Below are 27,326 nucleotides of genomic sequence, written 5' to 3' on the forward strand. Positions count from 1 at the left end.
GAGTATTGATCTGATTTAGCTGCTTCAGGTGCTCGTCTGCCCTGTTTCTTCTATATCAGAATCCTCTGCCTGAACCACAGGCTGTTGCATGAGAAGTCAAAGTGCAAAACTGGCCTCAGATCAGCAGTGGTTTCTAGCCGTCTTCGGTCATACACTGGCTGGACTTCATTCTGTTTGAAGATTTAACATCCCTGCCTCTTGGAGATGTTGTAGTTCTGGAGTGATGGAGCAGCCATGTGTTACTATGCCAGGTCCTGCTCCTGTTGCATTTAAAATTTTAGTTTAATGTGGGAGGCATTGGATCTGAATTCATGAAGTAAAACACCAAATAAATCTGAAGTGTAGATCATAAAGTGATGGTTGGACAAGGTGTTCATTCACACACCACACCTGTGAAAAATGTTGTCCTTCTGAATCTTTGGACTGGACAATTTTCAATATTGTGATATGAAATGTTAATTGTATGATAGTTCGATATACATTTTTTATATTCTGTTTTGAGTATACAGTACCAGTCAAAAGTTTGGACACCTTTAATTCCGTGTTTTTTTATTATTTTATTATGAAGCCTATAAAGGAAAACATGATATTTTTTTTTTGATTAACAAAAAAAGTGTTAAACCAGAATATACAGTTCTGGAAAAAATGAGGAGACTTTCAGTTTCTGAATAAGTTTCTCTGATTTTGCTATTTATAGGTATGTGTTTCAGTAAAATGAACATTGTTGTTTTATTCTATAAACTATTTATGACATTTCTCCCAAATTCCAAATAACAAATATTGTAATTTAGAGCATTTATTTGCAGAAAATGAGAAATGGCTGAAATAACAAAAAAAGACGCAGAGCTTTCAGACCTCAAATAATGCAAAGAAAATAAGTTCATATTAATAAAGTTTTAAGAGTTGAGAAATCAATATTTGGTGGACTAACCCTGATTTTTTTTAACACAGTTTTCATGCATCTTGGCATGTTCTTCTCCACCAGCCTTACACACTGCTTTTGAATAACTTTATGCCACTCCTGGTGAAAACAATTCAACCAGTTCTGCTTGATTTGATGGCTTGTGAACATTCATCTTCCTCTTGATTATATTCCAGATGTTTTCAATGTGGTAAAATCTAAGAAACTCATCATTTTAAGTGCTCTCTTATTTTTATTTATTTTTATTTTTTATTTTCCAGAGCTGTATTTTATATTTTAGATTCTAGCACCTCTTGCTAAGATGACAGCCTTGCACCTCTTATCTTTGTCTCACTCTGGAATGGCTGTCAGTTAACAGCTTGAGTTAGATACTTGAATCTCTTGCCTCTTAATGTGTTTGAGAGCATCAGTTGTAAAGTTGTGAAGAGGTAGACTTGGTATACAGTGAATATCTTTATTTGAGTTAATCCATATTATGGAAAGAACTACTTAACTAAGTACGGAAAAAAGTACTTTAAATAATGACGAGTAAGTAAATCCGAAAAATGCAAAAACTTGAAAATTATCCTCAGGTGCATTCACAAAGACCATTAAAAATGATATGATAAAACTGGCTCTCATCAGGACCACTCCAGGAAAGGAAACAAAGAGTTATCTCTGTTGCACAGGAGAAGTTCATCAGAGTTACGAGCCTCATAAACCACAAGTTAACAGCATACTACAAAATGTTTTTATACATATTTTAGCTCTTAAGTTACTATGTTTCCTTATGTGTTCCTTCATAGTCTGGATGACTTCAGTATTCATTTACAGTGTATGAAAAAATGAAAAGGTGTGTGTTTGGCACTATTTCTGTAGCGTTTTTTGTTTTTGTTTTTTTTCCTCAGATTGCTAATGTAATTATTGTGAATCATATAGACACAAATTGTATACAAAATGTATATATATATACATTTTTGGTCATATCATGCACTACTTTGTGTATATGTGTGTAAATGACATATCCAGTGGCAGTGACCATGAGGGTGAAGTGGACAGGCCTGCTATAGGTCAATAACAGCTTGACAGGCCTGGACTGTTCTCTCTGCAGGTGACGAGATCCAGCCTGGTTCTCCTCTGCAGGCTGGAACAGATGCAGGTCTCTGGAGCTCCTTCCACATTCTCTTTGATGCTCCGGGGCTCCAGCCCTGTGTGATGTGGCTTTTTTTTTCTCCGGCGTGTCATGTTCGTTTGGCATGCACAGGCCTCTCTGATATCAAGTGGCTTCTGTCGGGAAGCCACCGCTGCGGTGGAACCGCATGGTCTCGGAGGAGCTGCTGGCAGACTAAATAACCGTTTTTTTGCCATTTCCTATCTGCTGTTTATGAACAGCTGTTTATCAAAGAAAGAAAAGGAGAGAGAGTGAGTGTGTGTGACAAAGAGAGAAAGTGAGAGAGAGAGAGAGAGAGAGAGAGAGAGAGAGAGAGAGAGAGAGAGAGAAGGAAAGAGTCAAAAGTTTTCAGATCTCTTTTTCTGTTGGTTTGAAGAGCAAGAAGTTAAAGACTTGGTTCTTCTTCTCTTCTTTTGGCTTCTGGTCCTTTTAAGCTGTGCTCCTCTCCCTTGAGGCATTCTTAAATTGCTTCTTCTTCTTTTCTGGCATTGTCCTTAGCTAGGTATATTTTAGGTAGTGAATTTTAACTGGTTTGCTGGATGTTTTTGAGGTGGTGAAAAGTGTGGCAAATAAAGAAATGGTACAAAGTGAGATGGTGTAGCAGAACCCCTTCCTAAATTAATTTAATCATTGACCTTGAAGAGAAATTGTACTGGCTGCACTTTAAAAAGCTCAGGCATAGAAAAAAAAAGCATTAATTCAGTATTTATCTCCCAATAAATGCAATAGTATTTTAGAATCTCGCATATTCAAATGTAAAAAATAATAATATGTGTTTTGTGCATCAGCTTCTTTTATTGCCTTTATATCCCCTCAGTCTGTCTGATCATAAGCTTTGGTATGAATACATGTGAAATGTGTTAGGGGCCTAGGTGTGCTAGCTGAGCTTTTTTAGTATATTTTGGGTACCACTTTAAAATAAGACTACCTTTATAAAGGGTTTATAAATGGTTTACAATTAGTTTATTAATGGTTACTAATTAGATTGTAAATGCCTTAAAATCATTAAAAATCAGTTATAACTCATACGTAGAAAGGTCAACAATATAGATGGCTTTGGGTTCACTATTTGGCAAACAGGTCGTTGTTGCCCTTTCTACGTATGTGTTATAACTGATTATGAATGATTTTAAGGCATTTACAACCTAATTAGTAATCATAAATAAACTCATTGTAAACCATTTATAAATTCTTTATATAGGTAGTCTTATTTTAAAGTGGTACCATATTTTGCCTCTACTAAGAAACAGCTTGCCGTTATTTAGTTCGATTCAGTGCTGTGCTGTCTCTGCATGAACTTGAACGTCTGCTCCCCCCTGCTCTCTGTTATTTCCTGAGCTTTCCATCAGTGGGTCACAAATCAAGGTTTTCCAGCCTCACTGGAGATGGAGTCAGGACTGGAGTCCTGCTCATGCTCTGCTTCACATGGCTTCACCAAATGGGGCTGGGGGTTCCACAGAATTCAGAAATTTTCTTTTAATACATTTTGTTAATGTTATCATGATCTTGGCATTTGCAGTACTGATATGCAGTTGAGCTTTGTTTGCAGGCTAATCTTTAATCACATCCCATGATCCAAAGAATTCATAAATCTTTATGATTCATATAATATTGGCCCGGGACCAGTGAAGGTTACCATGTTAACAGCCTACCGTGGTGGTAAATGCTAATTTGGCAGCTTAAAACACTCTAATTTAAGATGAAATGTTGAATGCTGTTGAGCTCACAGTGTCACAGTGTTGCAGGTAGATATCATACATCAGTCAGGTTAAACTCGGCATGCACTGAATGTTTGGCAACCAACGTTTTTATGGTCTTTTATTGTTGGGCCTATTAACTGACAAAGAATAAAGAAAGCATATAGAAGAATAACTCATTTATTTATTATATTTAAGTCATATTTTAGTGTTAACATTCCACAAGCCTCTTTCGGGAGCGAGAGCCAACAAACTGCATGTTTAAGTTAATTTTTCCGCACTACTCACAAAATAAGCTAGAAAAAACATTTAGTATAACTCATCACACTCAGGATCAGTTTACTTCCTTTACCCTCTTCCCCAGCTGATAAATATGAGCTTATAAGCCATGGTAAATAACATTAGCTGAGGTAGCTAGTGTGTTTTAACAAGGACACATTTCAACAGAACAACATTTCAGAACAAAATTCAGTGTTTGCATACAACCAACGCAAAATATAGCCGGGTAGCAGAAACAATGCATAGTGCTTTGTTTGCAAAAATACACTTAAGTTATTTAATTTAAACAATAGGGAGAAATTGGCAAAATTAATGGAAACTTTTTTTTTTGCATTATTTTGCATAATTATTTTGACCTTAATTACATTTTTACAAAAGCAGTAAAGGGGGAATATATCCAATGGATTGAACACTATTAATGGGCTCTATGAGTGGTTAGGTATTTTGTGTTTGTGTGCGAGTCTGTCAGGACCTGTGTGTAGTATTGTGCAGATCCTCCCTATGCTCTCAAGGCTCCTCAGCGTGACCTTGAGTGACATTTTGAAGCCGATTTATCAAATGCTGCATCTGAAGACTACAGTTCTATTGTGAGCCAACAAAGAAACACCTAATCATTAAATCTGGTTGGATTCAGTTGGCTGAGACACAATGAAGTCATAACCTTGGACCTACCCAGCCTAATTTTTACCCAGGCAAGTTTATCTGTATACAATTTTTTGGTTTGATTGTTTTTAGTCTGAAAAGGTGCAGATTAGGCGCATGTCGGTGAGCTTCTGCTTAGTGACAGTCGTCACAAAATGGTCATCTTACTTTTCAGACATTTATTATGGTCATTATAGATTACTCGTATTTTTCAGACTATACAGTGCACCGTATTATAAAGTGAACTATCAATGAATGTATATATATTTTTTTTGTATATTTTCATACATAAGGTGCACCAGATTATAGGGCGCATTAAGCAACACTACTAAGAATGCATACTTGAAGTGAACAAGGGTGTTGCCATGTTTTCATTCCATTTCAGCAGGTCTCACCCCTGATGGGGTGGTGACTAAGAAAACTAAATTCTTAAAAATAATTATTTCAAAGTCAATTGAGTGCTGGATATTAATCTACACAGATTTCTCTCCTTTAATAATTTATTTGGGTGAATAAAGTGCATCCATTTATTTACAGTAAGCTTAGAATTCCGCAATTTTGTTCAAGAGTGACCACTAGCTTTGGTTAGCGAGCACTTAGCCAGCCCTGGTTAGCAGCGCTTAGCCCAATAGCGGTAGACAGAGTGTTCCGGTAACCCAGGGAGCTATCAGCTAGCGATTCTTCCCATGTAGCTTTTTTAAAACACAGTTAACACGCAGACTACAGTCCAATATACTCACCTCTGACCTGCAAAAGAGCTAGCGCTGTGGTTAGCGACTAATGCTAATGCTTCTGCACTCTATACTTCATCAGAGTGGCTTTACTGCTCCTTACAACCTGACTAGTAGAATTCATACATAAGGCACACTGTCAATTATTGGGAAAATGAAAGGAATTTACGTGTGCCTTAAAGTCTGAAAAATACGGTACAGCTCCAGTGTCTGGAAAAGCTTTAGACCTATAATCAAACAACTGTAACTTAACCCCCAACAAGCCAGGATTTTTGTCAAGTTTCTGACTGACATTACAGCACTAAATCTTGAGGATTTCTACTCAAGCTTTACATAAAAAGCTTTCATGTTTGATAATGAGCATTAATGAAAATCATAATTGTAAATTTTATATAAAATATAAAACAATATTCAAGGAAATATGCTAATGTCAAAATATAATGAATAAAATCATAAAATTGTCTCTTTTATGAACTTCATTTTAAAATCAATATTTTTCCTGAATACCGATCAAACAGTTCATGTCCTCCGAACCCTTAGTTTCGTTATGTTTGTCTAGTTTTTACGTCTATTTTTAAACATGCAGAATTTGGGTTGATTCCTGTTACTGATTTGAAATTATTAAGTGAAGTAGAGAAAAAACAGGCAGCTTCTCCAAGTGTTCTGTAGGAGATTTCAGAATGTAAATAACTTACTAACTTATTTTACTGCAGAGAATAAGGGTTTTGTATCACCTACACCTGAAGCCCGTATAGAGATCAAGGCATGTTAATAGTTTAAAATATCAAATGGATTTTACAATCCCAAATTAAACAAAGTTTAGACTGTATGGCAGTAAATGCAAATAAGTCAAAAGTTGTTTCTTACTTTTACCCAAAAGTTCTTTCATTTCATTTGATAATAGAGCATAGATTCATCCCCAGATTTAGCTGCAACACATTCTGAAAAAAGTTGGGACAGTAAAGCGTTTGCCACTTTTGAATGTTGTGAGAAGGAATGACATTACAAACACATTTTTGACACCGAGGATACCAAGCAATGTCAAGTATTTTATTGTTATGTCCTCATCTTCCTTTAAATTATCAAACATGCACAGGTTAATCATTGTTGCTTTTTTCTTTTTTAATTTTCCACACATTTTTCTTTTGGGGACAGGCCAGGACTACAGGCATGCCAGGTCTCTACCTGTACCCTCTTGTATCGCAGTTTATGTTTGAAATGTGTGCAACATGTGCTTTTGCATTGTTTTGTTGAAAAATGAAGACATCATCTTGCAGGCAGAATGCATTGTTCCTAGTGTAGTATTCTCAGTCACAGAAATATACTGACACACCCTTATACCAAGACCAGATTTTTTTAGTATCAGTTTGTCCACATCCAAACTGTTTTGCTATGTGTTTCAGGCCTGAAATGCAGGAATGGATGTATATAAATAAATGCAAATGAAGTTAAGCAGACAAAACATGAAATAAAAAGGTTTTGTTCTGAAATATTTTTTTTATTAAATTGTTTTTATTAAAAGTTAGTTTCTTTTTGCGGCCGGGTCCCATCACCTTCCTCCTCAGCCTGAGTTGGTGCATCATTCCAGATTGCCCCAGCAGCCCAGCGTTTATCACCACAAAAATAGTTTTCCGCTTGTAACCGGCTGTTGAAACTGAGCATCTGGTCTTGTGTAATTATGTGTTTTTTGCTGCAGAGTTTGATCACTTTTACAAAGAGGCCAGGTAAACATGAGTGGGAAAATAGGGAGTTTTGAAGACTGAGCACGAGCATTTTAACAGAACGACATGTTTGAATTAGATGCTTCAGCGCAGGTTCTAAATGGATTTCTGAAGTGGTTGTTTGTGGGGGTTTTCAATCGGACGTAACCTTGAGTCCTCTTTTTTTTTTTGTACGGAACGTCTGTAGGATTTAAGTGGCAGTATAGCATGAAGAAGCTGAATACATACGCTTCTTTTTCTCTTTCTCCATCTCCCTGTCTTTTTGTTCTGGTTTTAAAATTGAAAATTCTGCCTCTAAAGTTGCGCTATTGTCCAGGTAATTAATGGAATGCTGAGAGCGAGGTCCAGGTGCTTAAATTTTTTCCCCTCTTTTCTAACGACTAATAAGAATATAAAATAGAGATTAGTGCTTTTGGGGTCTCTCTTTTTAATATAAACTTATGCATAATACATGCATTTAAATGAAAGGACTGTGACCTTGGCTGTGGTTCATTTCCAGCTCCCTGCATTTGTTTTGCATGTTGAGGTTAGGTTTAGCATAACAATCAAAGTGATTCGATTTAATGTGCACCTATTCGTTTTCACAGTTCAGATGTTTCAAAGTTTGGTGTGGTTTGGAATGCTGTTTGAAGAACTTTGTTGCAGGAAGTTTGTTTCATACAGTATAGAGAAATAGAACAGCCTTTAGTGTAGTTTTGTCACCATCACTCAATTACATCATTTCACCATGATGGCAGCTTTGTAGGCGAAGGGGGAAAAAAAACTTTCAATAAAAGTTTATGTAAAAAGATTTTATGTTGAGCCATTGTGGAGCATTTCTACAAAATGTAAAGAACATCTGCCATTTTCTATTGTTAAAAAGGAAAGAAAAATCCAAAAATGGGGGACACTATTTTTTGCTAGGGGTGGGGAAAATGTTTGATTCTTAGATGCATCTGATTGAGGCGTACATGATACTGAATCGATTCACAAATGCCGAAAGTTGATTCACACACAGAGCTGATGGCACGTTTCCTTTTTCTAAGTTAGTAAAACTCCCAGTTAAACTTAGTAACTTGGCACATTCTCGTTTAAAAAGCATCAAAAACTACCCTAAGATATTATAAGACTGAAAAGCTCTATTATGCTTTATTCATTTGCAGATCAAACACAGATCAGCCACAACATTAAAACCATCTCTGTATATACATTACACTGGGCAGCTATAACATTATAATCACCTTGTTTCTGCTTTCCTTGTAGCAGAATTTAATACTACCCTAACATTTAATACTAGAATTTTGCATTAATCATTTGACTAATTTTGATTTACTTTTTGAAGTAAAATAACTATGCTTTTTTTCAAGTAAATAGAAATTAAAATAGAAGGAGTCAAAGAGCCTGTTAAATAGTGGGATTCAATCTGGATAATTACAAATACTTTACTTTAAAAGTATCAAGTAATCATGAAATTAAGAAAAAAGAAATCTTGTATAGAAGAAAATCGATAAACGATTTATAATCGCATTTCAAAACTGAATCATAATTAAATCGTAAGGTGCCTAGATTCCTAATTTTAGCTATAGCAGATTCTCTTCATTTGCTTAGCTTGCTCATATACAGCTCTGGAAAAAATAAGAGACTACTTAAAAATGATGAGTTTCTTTGATTTTACCAAATTGAAAACCTCTGGAATATAATCAAGAGGAAGATGGGTGATCACAAGCCATCAAATCAAGCTGAACTTCTTGAATTTTTGCACCAGTAGTGGCATAAAGTTATCCAAAAGCAGTGTGTAAGACTGGTGGAGGAGAACATGCCAAGATGCATAAAAATGGTGATTAAAAACCAGGGGTATTTCACTAAATATTGATTTCTGAACTCTTAAATCTTTATGAATATAAACTTGTTGTCTTTGCATTATTTGAGGTCTGAAATCTCTGCAAATTGCTTTAAATGACCATTTTTATTTGGAATTGAAATGTTGTCTGTAGTTTATAGAATAAAACATTAATGTTCATTGTACTCAAACATTTACCTATAAATAGCAAAATCAGAGAAACTGAAGAGAAACTGAAACTGTAGTCTCTTAATTTTTTTTTCCAGAGCTGTATATAATTCCTCTAGTTTGCAAACACAATTAGTAGCAGCAATAAATAAGGCATTATACGTGCTGTGGTCTACCTCTACTTACACCACTTCTGTCTGATAGAATCAGGAACCGCTACATCTGTATCATCGTATCACAGCCTTCGCTCACCACTCTTTAACTCTCGGCAGGGCGACTCTCAAAATGGAGGGCTTCAGTAAATCTTGCGGCTGTGTCAGTCCTGAGTTTGGGCTCGATAAAGCTGAAACAGATGTGTGTGTGCCCGCTCTGCTGCTATTTTTGATTGACCGCCTCTGAATGGCATCTTCTTTGACTCTTGGCTGAAGGCCACCCAGTCCAGGCCTCTGGGCTTCTGTTCCTAAACGCCTCAAGCAGCCAAAAATGAACAATCAGAGCGATGTGATCGCTGCCCGTGTGAACATCTTACGCCTTACAGCACAGTCTTGATTAAAATCGTACTACATGTTCTGGCTCTTATTTTAGTAGTCCTGCTTTGCATACCTGCTTTGTTCTCACAGTAACTTGTTCATACAGCTTAGAACATACACCTTAATGAAAATCAGAGTAAGAAATAATAGCATTGTCTCTTTATTTTCTCTTTCCTTTAGGAGCATGTAGAACCTCTGGACTGTGTGGCAGATTCCTGTAGTCTCCATGTTCCCATGGATGAAGAGCTGAGCTCCTGCCGTGCATTAGGCTCGTGTCCACAACACCACAACAGCGCTGACCCTTTCTGAAGATTCCCTGCTCACGCTTTTTTTTTTTTTTTTAGTAATGTTTGTAGGGGGTTGTGTAGTAGTTTTTTTTTGTAGGTCCTCTGTAAATACACCTGCATGTTATTATTTTCTATGAAACTGACCTGAGACGCATCTTCCTAAAATGTAATGCTATACAGCTCTGGAAAAAATGAAGAGACCACTTCAGTTTCTGAATCAGTTTCTCTGATTTTGCTATTTATATGTATATGTTTGAGTACAACGATCATTGTTGTTTTATTCTATAAATTACAGACAATATTTTTCCCAAATTCCAAATAAAAAGTAATTTAGGGCATTTATTTGTAGAAAATAAGAAATAGCTGAAATAACAAAAAAGATGCAGAGCTTTCAGACCTCAAATAATGCAAAGAAAACAAGTTCATATTCATGGAGTTTTAAGAGTTCAGAAATCAATATTTGGTGGAATAACCCTGTTTTTTTAATCACAGTTTTTATGCATCTTGGCATGTTCTCCCCCACCAGTCTTACACACTGATTTTGGATAACTTTGTCACTCCTGGTGGAAAATTTTAAGCAGTTCAGCTTGGTTTGATGGCTTGTGATCATCCATCTTCCTCTTGATTATATTCCATTTTCAATTTGCGAAATCAAAGAAACTCATCATTTTTAAGTGGTCTCTTATTTTTTTCCAGAGCTGTATATAGGGAGTGGTATATTACTAAAAAATGTTAGATAATAACTTATAAAAAAAATCACATTAACATATATTTATGCTGTCCAGTAAAAAAAAAAAGGTATTCTTGATTTTACAGGAGAAGGAAAACTGCTCTTAACTGGAAATGGAAGTCAGTGTAAAATAACCATTTATCTAGCTAATATTAGAGCATTTCTATTGGTCCACAGTGCAGAGGGCAGACACATTATTCATCATTAGAGTTCTAATGATGGAGAAAACTAAAAAAGGAAAAAAATAGACAAAAACAAAGGTTTTTTTTTTTGGACAGCAGCTTTATATGTTCACTGTCATAACAAAACCTCACCTTTCCAAAATCCTAATTTTATTATCATTTACTGTATTTACACACAATGTAAAAGGCAGCTGACACTCAAATTTAAAAAAGAAAATGAAGAAATGTATACTGATGTGCCTAAAGTCATGGGACAGCAGTATGTAACTTGATCATGAATTGTTACCTCAGGGAATGGCTTGGGAGCGACAAGTTGAGGTGTTATCTTGTGAGTAATGCTGAACAATGGCCAGCATGCTCATGGCAAGACGGTGTGAACTATTGGAGTTCAAGCAAAGTTGGATTGTGGATGCAACATGGATGAGACGTTCCATTTCCAAATTTTGCAGGTATTTAGCATTCCTCAATCCACATCCAGTCATGCATATACCAGGAATATGTCAGAGAGGGCATTACTACCCACAGTGATCAGCACAGTGGGTTGTAATGAGCATGACTAACAGCGCCTGGCTACAATTGTGTATGCATATAGGCAGGCATTAACTCTTGCATTAATCACATCCACATTTAATGCAGGAGGCCACACACACATATTCCACAGCTTAGTGTAGCATTCTTTAGCTTCCATGGGACACAGCGAAACTTTTGGAAGTGTGTATACACTAAGTTTTGATGTGACAGTGACTATGATTTGTAAAGGCATGGATCAAACCTTGACTATGTATCCTACTAATACACTTCCTTTTAAATGATGAGCCAGTACTGTCAATACTTTAAAAACTAAACGACGAAGCAGATATTTACATTCTGTTCAGTAATGATTTTTTTCTTTTTTTTTTTGGAATGTCTCTTAGCATCACAGATGTGTTTTTGTGTGTGTGTAGAACTGTCATACTGAATAACTTGTGCCAACTATTTTTAGGAATTGATATTATAAGCTTAAATGATCAGTAGAAACTTTAAGAGACAAGTTTGTTTGTGAATCATTTCTACACATCTCTGTTTGCACAGGAGGAAAGGAGGAAATGAGCAGACTTTTTGCATGATAAGAATTTATTGAAATATGAGGGATCAATTCCACCAGCTGGCAAGGAAACTCTCCATGGCAGGAAGTGGATCAGGCTGTGACATCCAGGGCTTGAAAGGTAGTTCACAATATCAACACATTTAGAGGTTTGTGGAACATTCAAGGCAGCTAAAGAACTTTAAAGGACAAGTTAAATCGGGACAGAGATGAGAACTCGAAGATGAGCTTGAAGGTCTGAGATTGTCAGGGTAATGTAAAATTATAATTAAACATATAATGCCTAATCTCATGCTGCATTCCATTTACCTCAGAAGTCAGATGTTGGAGCTGGAAATGGAGTTGAAAAAAAATAATTTTACATTATTTCAAAACATTTTCATGTATCACAGCTGGTTTGCTTATATTATCTGTTATCTGTTGAATATAACACACATTTATTGCACAGGTTTAACAATGGTTTTAGCCAAATGTAGTAATATTACTACATTACTACTGTTGACGTGTGGCAGATTGTGAATTCTGGGTTTTTTTCTGCTCTTTCGAGTAGGAAATCCAACGTCCAACAGGGATATTTCACTTGTTATGTCCAGCTTGGAACTCAGTAATTCCAACATCCAGGTTTAAATGGAATGCAGCACCAGTCAAGCATGAAGATATGGATTTTAATATACAAACAGAAGGGCAATTAGATATTTCGGCTACTTATATTAATTTGAGGATTGTGCAAAGTTGACTTTACAGTACTTCAAATTAGTGTAGGGCCCAATCTATTAAATGTGATGTTTTAAGCCATTTTTACAAGCTATTAATTACAGTTGAATAAGCTGAATTATTGTTAATGTCATTAAATAAATGATGCCACCACATGGTAATTATTTTAATGAATGACTAAAACAAACAGGAAGTGTTGAAATTTATTATGTCCCAACACTAATCACGGCCCAACACTTGTGTAAGACATCCAGAGCCTTCCAACTGACCATATGGAATGCCAGTCTGATCAATAGATGAAGATAAAAGCTCAGAGCTGTCGTCCATTCATTGTGATGCAGAACAGGTAATTACAAGTCAGAGGACAGATGCTGTCTTTGGTATAGAACACACACTCTCGCACTCACTCACACACGCAAACGCGCACGCACACACTCACAACTGTGATGGAGATGTTTTGTGTTAAAGCCTATTATAGAAAAGGACACAGTCAGTCACACCACTTCACTGGAATACGGCTCTCTGCGTTTTACAGTGGCGAGATGGAGAGACGTTTAATGTAAATAAATGGGATCACGTTTTGGCTCCTGAACTGCATCTCGTATTTACATTTTTAGAAACATGCTTTAGTAAACAAATACATTGTTTATGACCCCCCTTCTGCTTCCGACGCACGTGGGCGAAACCAGGACACAATAAATTATGCTTATCTTTTAAGCTTAAACAGTGACATACAATTAGAAAGTAGAACAGAACGTTCCACAAAATAAAGAAACCAAAAAATAAAAACTAGCACAATCAGCAAAAAATTGATCATATGACCAAAACAACTTGAAACACAAATATTAAGCGAGATTTCTCTCTGATTTTAGTGTCTCACGACATAATTAAGTACTGGTCAAGATGAAAACTGTACACACGAAAAAAAGAGAAAAAAAAAACTAAACAAACCAGAGGAACATATTTTTCTTTCATTCTTTTTCATGTTTTTTTTTTATATAAGAAATCATTGCTTTGCAATTTGCCTCACCTTAAATTTACATCACAGTTCTTTCCCACACAACCACATGAATGTAAACACCTCTTGTCTCTTCTTAATTGAATTACATTAATACTTTATATATATTCTTTTTTTTTATTTTACATGTTAAAGTTCACATCAGCACGGTTAGCTAGCATGATAATGAAATAAGGCAAGACTCACATAACTGTGACATCACAAATTCATAATACTGATAGTTAAGGTTTGTTTGTTTCGTTTTTTTTTGTTCTGCAGCAGGCTTTGGTCTTGTTTTGACTGAGGCAGTATTTTTCTTCATCTTGGCTCCGGAACAGTGTTGTCCTCCATCTTGGAAGGTTGGCGGTGAGGGGGTTGTGGTGGTGGTGGTTTAGTGTACAGTCGCACTGATTAGTAAAATTATACTGGCAAACAGACCCATATCTAATAACTTACATTTGTTTTCATTTGATTGAGGTAAAAGTTCTTTAACCTTCTATGGTCCACAAACTCACTGCTGAATGCATTTTAATGTTTCTGAAGGTTTCTTTTAGCCTTAGACTTACAGTAATGCAGCCAGTAGGGAAACTCATCTTCTGCTAGATTTGTTTGTCACCTGCTTCTCATTTGTGGTTGATGGATTTGTGTGTCTATCTTTCTTCTGTGTAAAACTGGCCCATGGAGACTCTTGGAAATCACAACTTACTCAAACTTATAACTGAATAATAACTTTATAGATTCTAACTCTGGATTTGACTTGAGTTTGGCGGACTGAAATTGGCTGTGCTGTATTATCACAAAGTTATTAATCGAAACATTAAGATGACCAGCGAGTTTGTGGACTCGGGGTTTATTATTATATTTTTTTGTTGTTTGAAAGGGAGGAGACTGGCATGTGTTAGCCTCTTAAGTAAGAGGAAGAAGTAATTTTAAAAGATACATACTATTTATCAGTGTTTTGTCTTATTTTTATGCATGACTTGTTTGGCTGCGTACAGGTCTCTGTGGGTGGCACAGTTGTGGGCATGGCAAAATGGCAGCTGATCCAGCTCACCCCATTCTGCAACTCGAGCTCTACTGTGACGTGCGTGCCTTAAAACAGACATGAAAGAGCAGTTCGGCTGAGTGTTCATTAAAATACAGGTCCAACACTAACAAAGCAGTTTAAATAAGTCTTGGAGGAGAAGATGCCTGTGGTCATCTTATCCTGTCCAGTTCAGTCTTAATGAAAGGGAGATAGTTTAAGATGTTTATCTTAAGTTTGTCTGCTCAAAAAACAGGTGATGATGCTTGCAGTTTGTCAGAAGTGTACCAGGAGATGAGAAGTTAATTACATCACTCTTTCGTTTTGCTTTCTCTCTGATCACAGAGAAACAAGTGAGCCGAAGTTCAAGTGAGTCATTTTCAAGTGTTTGTTTTCTCCCTTAGCGCTTATTTTTTTTGGCCCAAAGTATTCAATGGAATCTTCATGAACCATGCACGCTGTTGTGAAGATGCCACAGAGTCGAGTCGAGTGAGTCACTGTGTGCGGGCATCTGTCTGCGTTTGAAGGCTATGGTTGGTGATGATGCTGGACGGGAAGGGTGCTGCTGCTGCTGCTAGCGAGTGTGTGCGGCACGTCGAGTCTGGAGAGTGGAAAAAAAATGCTTGGTTTTTAAAGTTTAAGCACGTTTGGCATGCAGCATCTCGATGAGCAGGTTGTTGCAGGGCACGTCTCCGTTTAGGTGCTTGTAGTAGAGGTACTCCTCGGCCTGCAGACTTATAGCCCGGATTTCAGGCAGCCGCAGAAGCAGCTGACCAAACTTGTCTGTCTGCTGAGGATAGTTGCACATCACGTAGTCCAGCAGTGCGGCGTTGACCTGCTCCTGGACACTCTCCACCAGGTGGAAGTTCTCCAGGTTTTTGACGTCTGGAGAAAGGAAGAAACAAACACAAACAAACGACACTGTTAGAGGGACTAGCTTGCTTGTTAGCTAAGAAGCAGATGAACCCATCAACAGACTTATGAACTGACTCATATCCTGGTCTCTGAAGCAGTTATTTTTTCTTGTTTTTAGTTCCTGCTTAGATTTTTCTCAGGAGATTTGGAGTGAAATAAGAATCAAGTGGGGAAAAGAGATCTCAGGGGATGTGCTGCACACCCTGGAGAATGTAAATTATGCAGTGCAAGGTTGTAGATGCATGGAGGCTTTACAGCAGCATTGCTGTAAATTGCTACAACCACAAATCATAAAAAAGAAGATAAAAATACCAAAACTAGGTACTAGTTGTCTCACCTAAGTATTCTGTTTTTAAATTAAATTTTGTTTGCAATTGTGTTCTGCATAAAAATTAATTATGTAAGGTATAATGTGTTTCAATGCTGAAAAAACAATGTACAATGTTTTACAGTGTACAGTATGGTGTAAACTGCACATATTCTGTGGTGCAAGTGGTTTAAATTGTGGTGTGATCCACATGAATTCTGTAGTGTCAGATGAATGTGTACCTGGCTGAATGGCTGGCAGTGTAATGTATGAGGTACTAATTAATCCCCGCTGAGTGTCCGTATTTAATCAGGTCGGAGGGGCTGCCGTTATGTGATCTTTTATTAATCCCTTTGACCTGAGGTTGAGCGTGAGCACGTCCCAGTATTCGCTCCTCTGCCGGGGTCCCTGGACCCTCCCCCGACACCACAGAGTGATTGTGAAAGGACCCGGACGCGCTCGGCCACGGCTAATGAGGCAGCTGGCCCTTCGTTCTGCTCTTTCCCGCGCAGAGAAATGAGTGCGACTGCCTCGCCCGCCGGAAAAAGAGGGAGAGGACGGGCAGAAAAGAGCAAGTGAGAAGGGGGAGGGAGGGAGGGAGAGATACTTCAGCGTGTAATGAGGTCTGTAGAACGAGCTGCGAGTCCTTCATGGCACCGAGCGAGGATGTTCTCCCTGACCCCTGGGTGACACCGCCGGGCAAGCTCAGGACAAGGTGAAGGAGGAGGGAGGGGCCCGTCAGGAGACGACCAATTACAAAGCTCCGACTCCATCCCCTGCGATTTTCTCCCCAGCCAGAGAAAAAGGTAAACAAACGATGTGCTTTCCAGCTCTGTCACTCATTGCTGTGTTTGGGCACAGTGCTAGAAGGCAGTGATTTGAAAAGTATGTTGAGAGCATGTTGCTGAAATACACCACCTATACACCTGACGCACTCGCCACCTGAAGAAAGCTGGGAGATGCTGTTGATGGTGAAGTGAGTGCCTCATTTAGTGCTTTCACTCTTTCACAGCAAACACTCAAAACAAAACAGTTTTAATTAAACTGGCAATCAAGACAATTATCTTATCATGACTTCATTGCTTCACATCACGATGAGCAAGAGAAAACTATGGAGATCTGGGTAAAGCCTTATGTCTTGTTCAGACTAATTAAACAAAAATGGTACAAAAAAGATGAATTTTAATTGCTAATTATTGTAAAGCTGCTTTTGAGTGCAGAAAAAATGAAAATAACAAGGGAAAAGGGTGTTAAAAAGGCATGGCTGATCGATGACAATGGCTTGATCTCTTCTCCCGTAAGCAAGAAGCCAGACTGCTGAGAGAGAATTAGTGTTTGTATAATTTATCCACAGCGAGAAACACTTGATCATGCCCTGCTGACAACGAGGGGAAAAAAAAATCTATCTAGTTACTATCCAGTCAGGTCAAAGCATCGCACGGTAAGCACTCTTATCTTCTATCTCAACATTTAGCCACTGTGGGACTAATTATGAACTTTTTTACATGAAACAGCCTCAGTGTGCAGCACAGCTGTGCCGAAGCTCAACTACAGACCCTTAGGTTCTGTGCAATACATTGTTCATTTCACGAGCGATCATGCCAGACGACCCTAAATATCCACACGCCGCCCCCATCCTCTGCTCTGAAAACATACTATTTTTTTAATTAGAAAGGATTATCTTGGTAAAAACAGGAACTCTCAGGAATTCACCTCGGCTACCCTGCCGATAAGCCCCCCTTTAGATGGTCTAGATGTGTATAATCATATCTATATTGATGTATCCTAATATACTGTATATATTTGCACAAACAACAAAGCTATGTTATGACGATGTACCAAATGTACTGGCAAATAAGCATAACTCGTGCATGAATAAATAAAAAAAATAAATAAATAATGATTTGTAGCCTAGTCATTTCCGATTACTGCTTCCGATCATTGGCTCTGTAAAACTAAAGCATTTTCTATTGATCTCATTTTATTGGTCTGCATATTGCAAATGAAGACGCACTTGAGCATGGATTGGATTTTTACCTCTAATAGTTTAATCAATGAGCAGTTAAATCATAACACGACATTTGAAAGGCAAATTATGAAGCTCCAGCAGGTTGTTGTCACCACAGAATGAATAGCTTCCTCTTAAAGAGCTGAAACACCAGACCTAATCAAAAACAACTTTGTTTGCCAGCAGTGAAATGTGACAGAGATAGACTGTCAGGCGTGTGTGTGTGTGTGTGTACATTATAGCAGTGTTTGTGAGTGTTTCAGGCCCTTGCAGAGTGTTAGTGTGGGATTTCAAAGGGCAATATGTACCTTGTGCTTTCTTTCCTCTTTTACTTTACAGCACCCCTGCAATCAGTCCAGCCTGTGCGTTGTCTTTTTATTCATTATTAACCTAAATGCCTGACCCACGCCAATCAGAGGAAGGGGCGGTGCTGCTGCCCTCTGGCCTAGAGTGGATTTGGAAAGGCCCCCACTTCCCAACCTAACATAACCGCCCAGAGGAGACCACGGCTAATGTCCGATCAGTCACAATACGACAATATTTACCCAACTGCCGAATCTACTGTGTTTTTCCTTTCCTATCAAAACTGGAGAGCAAAGCAGGCGTGCACGTTATCTGGTTTATTATTAATGTCTTTCATCTTTATTATCTGTATAATATGTATCGGAGAGTCAGTTTACACTCCCTTGTATATCGTGAGCAATATCCTTCCCTCTAAAAAACAGTTGCCTTTAAGAAAATGTCTGACCACTTAACATTTCAGATCCAATTTATACCTGGTCACTTCTTGCATCTTACAAATCAGGACTATTTCCAGATATGGCCACATGAAATTATGGTTTCAACACACCCAAGACTCAATAAAGATACCAATCTGATCACTATAGGAAGTGATCTGAAATGCATTGTTAGAGCAGTGTCAATCTTGTCAAGACAAATTTTAGAACAAAAACTGAAACTTCTCTACACACAGTATCAAATGAATGCATGTAAAATTATGATTTTCAAAACAGCAACTATTTATAACCCAGAACAGGAAGAAGCTACATTTTCCTTATAACTAATGAAAATGCATATGGGTCAAATCTTACCAGGATACAAGCCAGATACTAGTCACATAAAATTACAAAGTGGAAACAAGGCCTCTGTCACAAATGGCTCAAAATGTACATTATCAATCTGAATATAATAACTATTTATTATCTGTTTCTAATTAACAGAACACGAGTTAAACTAGCAATCAAATGATTCACATGCAGCAAAAAATCCTTTAACATGAAACCAAGCTGTTCTATTCATTACTGGCAAGTCTGTCCCCAGGACATCTTTCACTGTCCAAACAAACTTTCTCTCTTCCTCTCTCCCTCTCCCTTTCTGTCTGTTAATGATGCATATCAATGACTCCAGCTCTTCCCTCGTTTCTCAGAGGGGCATTCCTCATGACTAAGCTGTGAAGAGCCAGAAGGAACAGTGTTTTTTTTGGCGAGGGGGTACGCATTGTCAGAATAAAGCATGAAGGCTCAATCTGCTTCTCCCTACTCAAATCGGAATGCTGGGCCCGGAGTGGCCCACTGCTATGAAAGAGAATTAAACAGGACTGCTCCATCTGGGGATACATTAAGTCAAATCTGAGCCCGTCGCTGTCGAGTTAAGCAGGTAGAGGAGAAGTCCTGGTTGCCCAAGGACGGGTTTGACCTGCACCACTCGTAATGCGGAGAGTGGGGGCAGAAACTGGGGGAGTGGAGGGGGGGGGAAGCGCCTTAGGTATGATGAAATAAACACGAGAAACTTGGGCAAGCCTGTCTTTTAACAAATGCTGGCTGAGAGATGCTGTTTGTTCATTACTGCCCTGGCTCCAACATTGTTAAGCACAGTGTGCTTTCTGAATTACTCTTACATAATTAACTATGTTGTGAATTTGCAGATGTTTGTAATTATAGCCGAGGTAAGAACTTCATTATTCACTATTCATCAAAAGTTTGGTTAAAGGGCAAATGCTAGAGATATTTTTTACTTTAATTTTTTGCAACACTGTTTTATATTCATCAAATATCTTTCTTGGTAAGAATAGCATACTAAAGAGAACAATATAAACTATTGTCTGAAGCACGTACTGAAAATCAATAAAGGTTCGAGCATATTTACAGGTAATACCCCAAATATATATTTTACATATTTGAGGTATAATAATTGTCACAAATACATTCTGTAGTATTTTTTCCTCATCACAAACCTGGTTATTTCTTTCTTTGGAACAGTTAACTTTAACTCTTAATGTTTGTCGCTAAACCTTCTTAGTTTCCTAGCCCTATGACAGGAACTAGGTTTTTATCCCATGAAATCAAAGACCACAGTGAGAGCCATTATTCACAAACGACAAAAATGTGAACAGTGGTGAACCTACCTAGGAGTGGCCAGCTGACCAAAATTACCCCCAACAGCTCAGCGACGACTCATCCAAGAGGTCAAGAGGACTCCACAACAACATCCAAAGAACTGCAGGCCACACTTGCCTCAGTTGCCATCTGTTTGTGACTTTAAGCTGTAAACTTGGGTTCTGCAGCACAACAATGATCCAAAACACACCAGCAAGTCCACCTCTAAGTGGCTAAAGAAAAAAAAAGTGAAGACTTTGGAGTGGCCTAGTCATAGTCCTGAACTAAATCCTATTGAGATGTTGCGGCAGGACCTTAAAAAGTGTTTCATGCTTAAAAACATTTCAGTGTGGCGGAATTACAACAATTCCGCAAAAATGAGTGAACCAAAATTCCTCCAATGTGCTGTGAAAGACTTACTGCAAGTTACCTCAAATGCTTGATTGCAGTTGTTGCTGTTAAGGGTGGCCCGACCAGCTATTAATACATGACTAATATTTAAATTAGTTTGATGATCTAAAACATTTAAGAGTAACAAACATGAAAAAATAATCATGAAGAGGGCAAACACTTTCACACTTGTGTGTGTACACACACACCTACACACACACACACACACACCCACAGAGTATATACAGTATATATTAAATAGTAAAATCCAGACTAATATTAGTGGATGTATTTTTACAGTGCTTTAAGGTGTGGAACGCCCCAAGTTCAAATGGCATTCTCACAGCATTCTAAAATCTCTCCTTAACACCCAATATCCATCTCTCTCTATCCCCATCTTAGTGTGCGAACCCTCTAGAGAGTCTAGTTTACATTCAGCCCACTTTCACACACACTAATTACATGCATACAGGAGTAAAGGGGCATGTCAGAAGCTTCTTGTTTATGATAAAGTGACAGAAAATCATTCAGGGGTCAAGTATACCCCCATTTCCCCCTAAACTCCTGGAGCAGTGCAAATACCGCCCATAGTGGAAACCACAAACCTAATGAGGTCATTAAAGCCAACCTCCCATCAATATATATTTTTTTTATTCTCCCCCCCCTTTTTGACAAATTTGAATTAATAATTCACCAGAGTGCCTGGGGATGTATATTTTTTGAGTGAAGGACAGTTAATCCATAGCATGATTGCCCCCCTCCCCACTCACATAAAGAGACACAAACACTCCTATTCCATTTCGCCTCCATCCTTCTTTTCTTGCTTGACTATTGAACACTTCTTGTGCTGACTAAAGAAACTGTCTTTTGCATCTTTGCCAATATGCACACCGTTTTCAGATGGCAGTCGAGTCAAGAGCTGAAATTTGACTTTAAAATTTAGTTGTGGTCTTCTTTACCTCTGGGGTAATATAACATGACGTATTTATAAACTGCTTGTCAAAACTATGTTAATTTATGGTTCTTCACATTTAGATTACATTTCTGGCAAATCTGCTAAATCTGGAAGCAAAGTATTGACTACTTTAAGACAACTCTTATTTGTTAATTTAAAGCCATGACTGACAGTAAAAACTAGATGGAACAAATTTGATTGGAAAAATACTTTAAACTCACAGTGCATGTATTATAATGTACTGAACTATGTATTTAACTTGTATTTAGAGCTGTAAACTCAACCAAAGCAGACAGATGAACAGCTCTTTTTTCCTGATTTGGCAACACAGCTTTTGACCCAGCAGTTGTTAACACCTCTGCTGGAGTGGGTTGGAATCAGGTGCCAAGTTAAGTGTTGACATGACAGAGTAATACCCTATTTACACCTAGTCACTTCATGCGTCTTGAGTATAAGGATTAGGAAAAGGCCTAGAAAAAGGAAAGTCACATAAAATGCAGATGGAAACACACCCAAGTATTTGTATTTAAAACCCACCACTCAAACCAGTTTAGCATATTGTCTAAAACACATTTGAAGTGACACATTCAACATCCAAAAATCCTCTCAGTACAACTAAAACTATTTCCCATTCAGTGCATCACTGGGCACATGATTCGTGTCTGTTAGGAAAATAATCATAAAAGACAAACTGCAAAGGAAGAGGCTGCACAGATGTACAACTGGTTGCCACAGATTTGCATATAAGCATATTTGCATGCATCATCCAACGCAGCAATCGGATTTTAGTCCAACTAACTAAAGAAACATTTTACTACCTAGTCACATAAAGTCACCTGGTGTAAACAGTGTCTTTACCTTTACTACTTAACATATGTCTAACCTGTTACTTTCACAGTTACACAATAATTCAGAGTGCTTTCAATTAAGTAAGACTTAACAGAACTTTTTTCATTTCTACTGGGGTTCATTTAGCACAGATGTGTTATCTTCAGTGATGTCAGTAATGCGTTACTTAGTAACTTCTGTTTATGCGACACACACACCATGCAGCGCCACAAACAAATCCATGGAGGCAGGCGAGAGAAGCGCGATTTGTAGCAGAGGTTTGAGAAGCTTCTATTAATGAGGTTCAACCATTGGTTTACTCACCCCACTTCACTGTTTCGCTCTTAAAATGTGATTACAAAATAAAACTAGGCCAAAGTTACAGAAGTACACATGATGTCAGCCTAGACCATATACAGGGTTTTGTTTTGTAAAACCACTCCTTGCTGCCCTGCTGAGAACAAAAGGTTCAATGTTCAGATAATATTTCAGGTCAGGAAAGACTTTCTTTATTTGATATTTATGTTTATTTATGTTAAGGGAAATCAAGATTATTTTTTTTTTATAAAAACAATTATTTATCTTAAATGGTCTTTTATTTTTTGCTGTTAAAAATGCATTTTCCAATAAAGGGAGTATTGGCAAAACTGGTTATAATTTTTATGTTAAGGCGGTGGGCGGGAGGTGGTGTCTGCAGCTGCTTAAAGTAACTTGTAAAGTAACTTAGTTACTTTTAAAATCAAGTAATCCAGTAATCGGATTACTTTTTCAAAGTAACTATACAATCACTGGTTATCTTAGGTTGTAACGTCACTGGTTCAAAATAGTAATGGCCATTCAGGGCAAGTGATTGTTTGTGCGCACTACACACAGAAATAGCTCAAATACAAAGCCACCCAGACCCTCTCCCTACCCCCTTCAAAAACATTTCAACTGCCCCCCCCCCCCCCCCCCCCCCCCCCCCCCCAATTTCTTACCCATTAACACTTCACACTTGCGACACTTGTGGGTTTACATTACAGGATCACTGATGATGATGCTGCATTTTTTCCAGTCGGAAGACAGTGCCGGCATTCCAAAGCTTTGTTGCTAAATATACAACAGCACTGCAATGAATGGGTCGCAGGTCAGGGAGGGTAAAGGAGAACAAGAGAGAAACGCAGAGCACCTGTTGGCTCTTTTGCATCAATGTGCTTAATCTGGGGTCTGGGGTTAGGCCAAAACATCAACATAAGATGCTGGGTGAGACTGAGAGAATACATTCTGACATGTTTTCCAAGTATGTATAAAATGTGCTTTCAGTGTAGTATATCTCAAACATAATATTCTTAACGTAATATTCTTTAACTTCAATGGGACATGATTATAGTCAAGTTAAGGGACACAATGCATGTCAGTATATAACTTTCTGTTTAGGTTTTTGTTATCCATCAATATTGCTAATAATCAGACTAAATGTGCAAACAGCAACTTTCTTTATATATTCTGCACTAAAACGAAGTGTAAAGCTTTGAGTCTGAAGACAGATAGAGCTTCTTTTTTATGATGTCCTGCTTGGCTAGCAGCAGAAACAAGATAAATGGCACCTTAGCGCCTCTCAGATGGATGCTTGACATCAAAACATCAGAGTGAAAAATGACAAACATACTGTTATGATGTCTATTACTAGTAACTTTTTCATTACGAGTTCCGAGGCGATGGCTTTCATAAAATTAATGAAGTCACACAGATTTAAAGCTGTAAAGTCAAGGGTGACTGGGTGTGTCGGGTGCTTGAAATGACACAATGAACAATATGAATAATGAATTAATGTCTAATTTACTCTAGTTTACTGTAGCCTTTAAACCTAACTAGGATTAAAGTGTTAATGCTACATGAATACAGATTTTAATATGAAGTTAAGAACATAATCAGATTATTTAAAACTGATTCATTAGCTTTCCATTTAAGAAGTCAACATATTTTGTTCATGTATTTGTATATGTATTATGTTCATGTAGTTAAAAAATAATCTATCTGTAATTACTAGTTACATTTAATTAGTACAGCAAAATAAAAGCAGAAATATATGTTTAACACATTCAGCTTTAACATTCACATTGTGTTGCGAGAGCAAGTGAACAGCTCTTAGAATGAATAATCATTCGTAATGCAGGGGTCACTCTGAAAAGGTCATGTCTTCTCAGCTGTTTAGTTTGTGTGTGTGTGGGTTTGACCCTGCTGCCTGCCCAGGGGCTAGGAGCTGCTACTGCTGCGTTTTCCCTCTCGTGCGACCAAGGAGCTTTATGGATGGCCGTGGCTCAGAAATCTTTCTGTGAGATCGATTGAGAAATGACAGGTCGGGAGGGGCGCGAGGGTGCTATGGAGCTTGTGTAACATGCTTATCTGTGTTTGTGCGCAATGTTTAAATAATGGCAGCCACCTGATCAATAGAGCCGTCCCTACGGCGGCTGTAGCTCAGGCTGTCTCCTCGAATTGGCCACGGAAAGGCACTGTGCTGGGCTTCAGGCCTGGGGAAGCTTTCCTCTCGCGCCCACAGAAGATGCACTCTTTAATTGGCCCAGACTGAGCTAACCGAGTTGGCTACACTACACCCATGATACAGTATTAGCATCGTGGAATGCTGCTATCCATGAGCTATGATAACCTCCAGCAGCAGCAATGGACATGTAAAAGAAATCAAAAACTGCACCACCCCCACAACCACACACACACACACACACACGCACACATGGGCAACAACAACAGGGCCCCTTTACAACTTGTAAAAACCGAAAAGTACCGCTGTAGTGAAGGTAAATAATAAACTTCGGCCCATTGATCGGTAAAACAAAGGTTTTGTGCATGTTTGTCCCGGCAGGATCGCAAGCCTCATAAATCTTTTAAGGTGCTCTGTTTTCACTACAGCTCCTGTTTAGCTCTCCCTCTTCAAAAGCATCCCTCTCAATTCAGGTGATGGACAGAATCTACGGGTTATTTTAATTTCAAATTTGGTTTTGTAGCAAACATATGTGCATAATGCTTAAATTTTACACTCCTAGTCAATTAGGATTGGTAAAAAACAACCCACAAAAACAGTAAAAATGAAATGCAAAATCGGAACCTGTCCAAGATATCGATGCTGTTTGGAAAGAAGTTTGGCCGCACAGGTTTCACAAAAAAAAAAAATGGCTGAAGAAAAGTGGCAGTAGAGTAACTACAGAAAACACGCCAGCCCTCACATGATTGATATTTCCAGTGCAGGTATCAGTTAGGAAACACCTGACATGTGTGGAGCATGTTGTGCGCAGGCCTGTCTGCTTAGTAGCGCAGCGTCGGCCCGGTCAGCGCGTTATGCAGCCGGTAATAAAAGTTGGCCATTGATTTTCTGTAGCTGCTTGTAACTGTTAATGTTGATACATCAATAGCCAAAGGAAAGCACAGGCCTTAATAGGAGGCTGAGAATGTGGAAATACGGGAGGGCCGGGCGCTAAATCACAGAATCTATCCCTCCCGATCGATAAGACAGTAACTGCAAGTGTCCCTCTGCTTTCCTAATGTTTTATAATAAACTGACAGCTTGTAATAAGGGTCGGGCAGAGAAAGAGAGTGAGCGAGCCGGAGGGAGAGAGGTGGAGACAGAACGTGGGTAGAGAGAGAGCGAAATCAGCACATACACCTTGCTATGTCTATTCTAAATCACACCATCTGGGAAAGGAGTGGGTGTTTTGTGAAAGTTTGGAGAGTAGTAGTCTGTTCAGCACAGCCAACAAAGTTACAACAACTTCTGAAACTGGTGGAAAATTCCAACCAACATTTCTGACATTTTTGAATTTTCCTGTGTGAGCTATTTTAAAAACAATAAATACTTCTGTCAAGATGGCTTCTCTGTTGGGATGTTTCTATGTTGTTTTGTATACATATCAATCATTTAAAACTCATTTAACTTTAATTTAACATGCTATTAAATTAAACTGGCATGCTGTCATGCCTCCTGTGATTAATGCCAGAATTGCCTGCCTGTCCACACTTCCGACAATTCTAGCTAGACACTGAGAGTCATGGTAGTTACCACCCACTGCACTGTCCACTGTGGGTGGTAATGTCTTCTGTGATGTATTCCCAATACACATGTTAACGCTGGAATTCATCTAGGAATGTAAAATGCCCACAAAGCATAAAATTCAGAAACGAAATGTTACATCCATCTAACCCGGCTATCAGGCCAAGTCCTAAATGCAGAAAGTCTGCCTTCAAGTCGAGTGCCATCACAAGATAACACCTAACAATTTATACAGGTGTGCGTGTTCCCAACTCATCCTCAGAGATAACACTTCATGATCAATTTACATACTGTTCTCCCACAGCTTTTGGCGAGCTAGTGCATGTTTTCAATCTGCCATGCATTTTGACCTAGTGCAAAAGGTTAGGGAGCAAATTGGGGAAGTAGACAAGTACTATTAGGCCTCAACACTAAAAGGTTCTTGATCCAGTGCATAATTTCTTGCATTTTCTCTTCTTTAAAGCACCTGATTTAATTCCCTCTCCTTTTAAAGGTGGTGTTTGTAAATATAACCTACAGCAAGAGTGAAAATGGGCTATGCGACGTGTTGAAATCTGTGACTGGGCTACGATAAACATACTCAAACTGCGGCAAAAGTTAGTAGGGTTAAAGGTAAAGTGCTGCAGTTTAGCCTCCTACATCCCTTTAATAAGTGGAGCGTGCACTATTGGTCCATATAGTAAACTGTGGGAGATCTCTGCAGCTTTTAAAGCTTGATAAAGTCTGAAAGCCTCTTAGGGCTCCTAATAAGGACAGCGTCTTGCAGAGAGCCTCTTAGCAATGTGGCCAGGTTAAGCTTTTTGATTTCTGGCATCTGTGAAGTAGGGAT

The 27,326-nt window shown here is 38.2% G+C and overlaps 2 protein-coding genes across 3 annotated transcripts in view; one reads left to right on the top strand and one right to left on the bottom strand.

The window, feature by feature from the left end:
- The window catches only part of LOC103036603 (adhesion G-protein coupled receptor D2), a 114,972-nt gene extending 102,690 nt beyond the window's left edge, over positions 1–12,282 (top strand). Inside the window, exons 25-26 of one of the 2 annotated variants that reach the window (XR_007424931.1) lie at positions 9,840–11,307; positions 11,930–12,282. Coding sequence is in view for 1 of the 2 variants with exons in the window: in XM_015601270.3 (XP_015456756.3) it covers positions 9,840–9,968 (129 nt within the window). In the remaining variant the exon portion in view is untranslated. Of the gene's footprint in view, positions 1–9,839 lie in introns of both variants that reach the window. The other variant, XM_015601270.3, reaches the window with a different exon arrangement.
- A 2,254-nt stretch (positions 12,283–14,536) lies between these two features.
- Positions 14,537–27,326, bottom strand: part of nr5a2 (nuclear receptor subfamily 5, group A, member 2) — a 54,215-nt gene continuing 41,425 nt past the window's right edge. The window contains exon 8 of the mRNA XM_022669757.2: positions 14,537–15,562. Within this exon, the coding sequence (XP_022525478.1) occupies positions 15,315–15,562 (248 nt within the window). The 3' untranslated portion in view covers positions 14,537–15,314. The remainder of the gene's footprint in view (positions 15,563–27,326) is intronic.

Source organism: Astyanax mexicanus, chromosome 16, assembly GCF_023375975.1.
Source record: "Astyanax mexicanus isolate ESR-SI-001 chromosome 16, AstMex3_surface, whole genome shotgun sequence".
NCBI classification, from domain to species: domain Eukaryota; kingdom Metazoa; phylum Chordata; class Actinopteri; order Characiformes; family Acestrorhamphidae; genus Astyanax; species Astyanax mexicanus.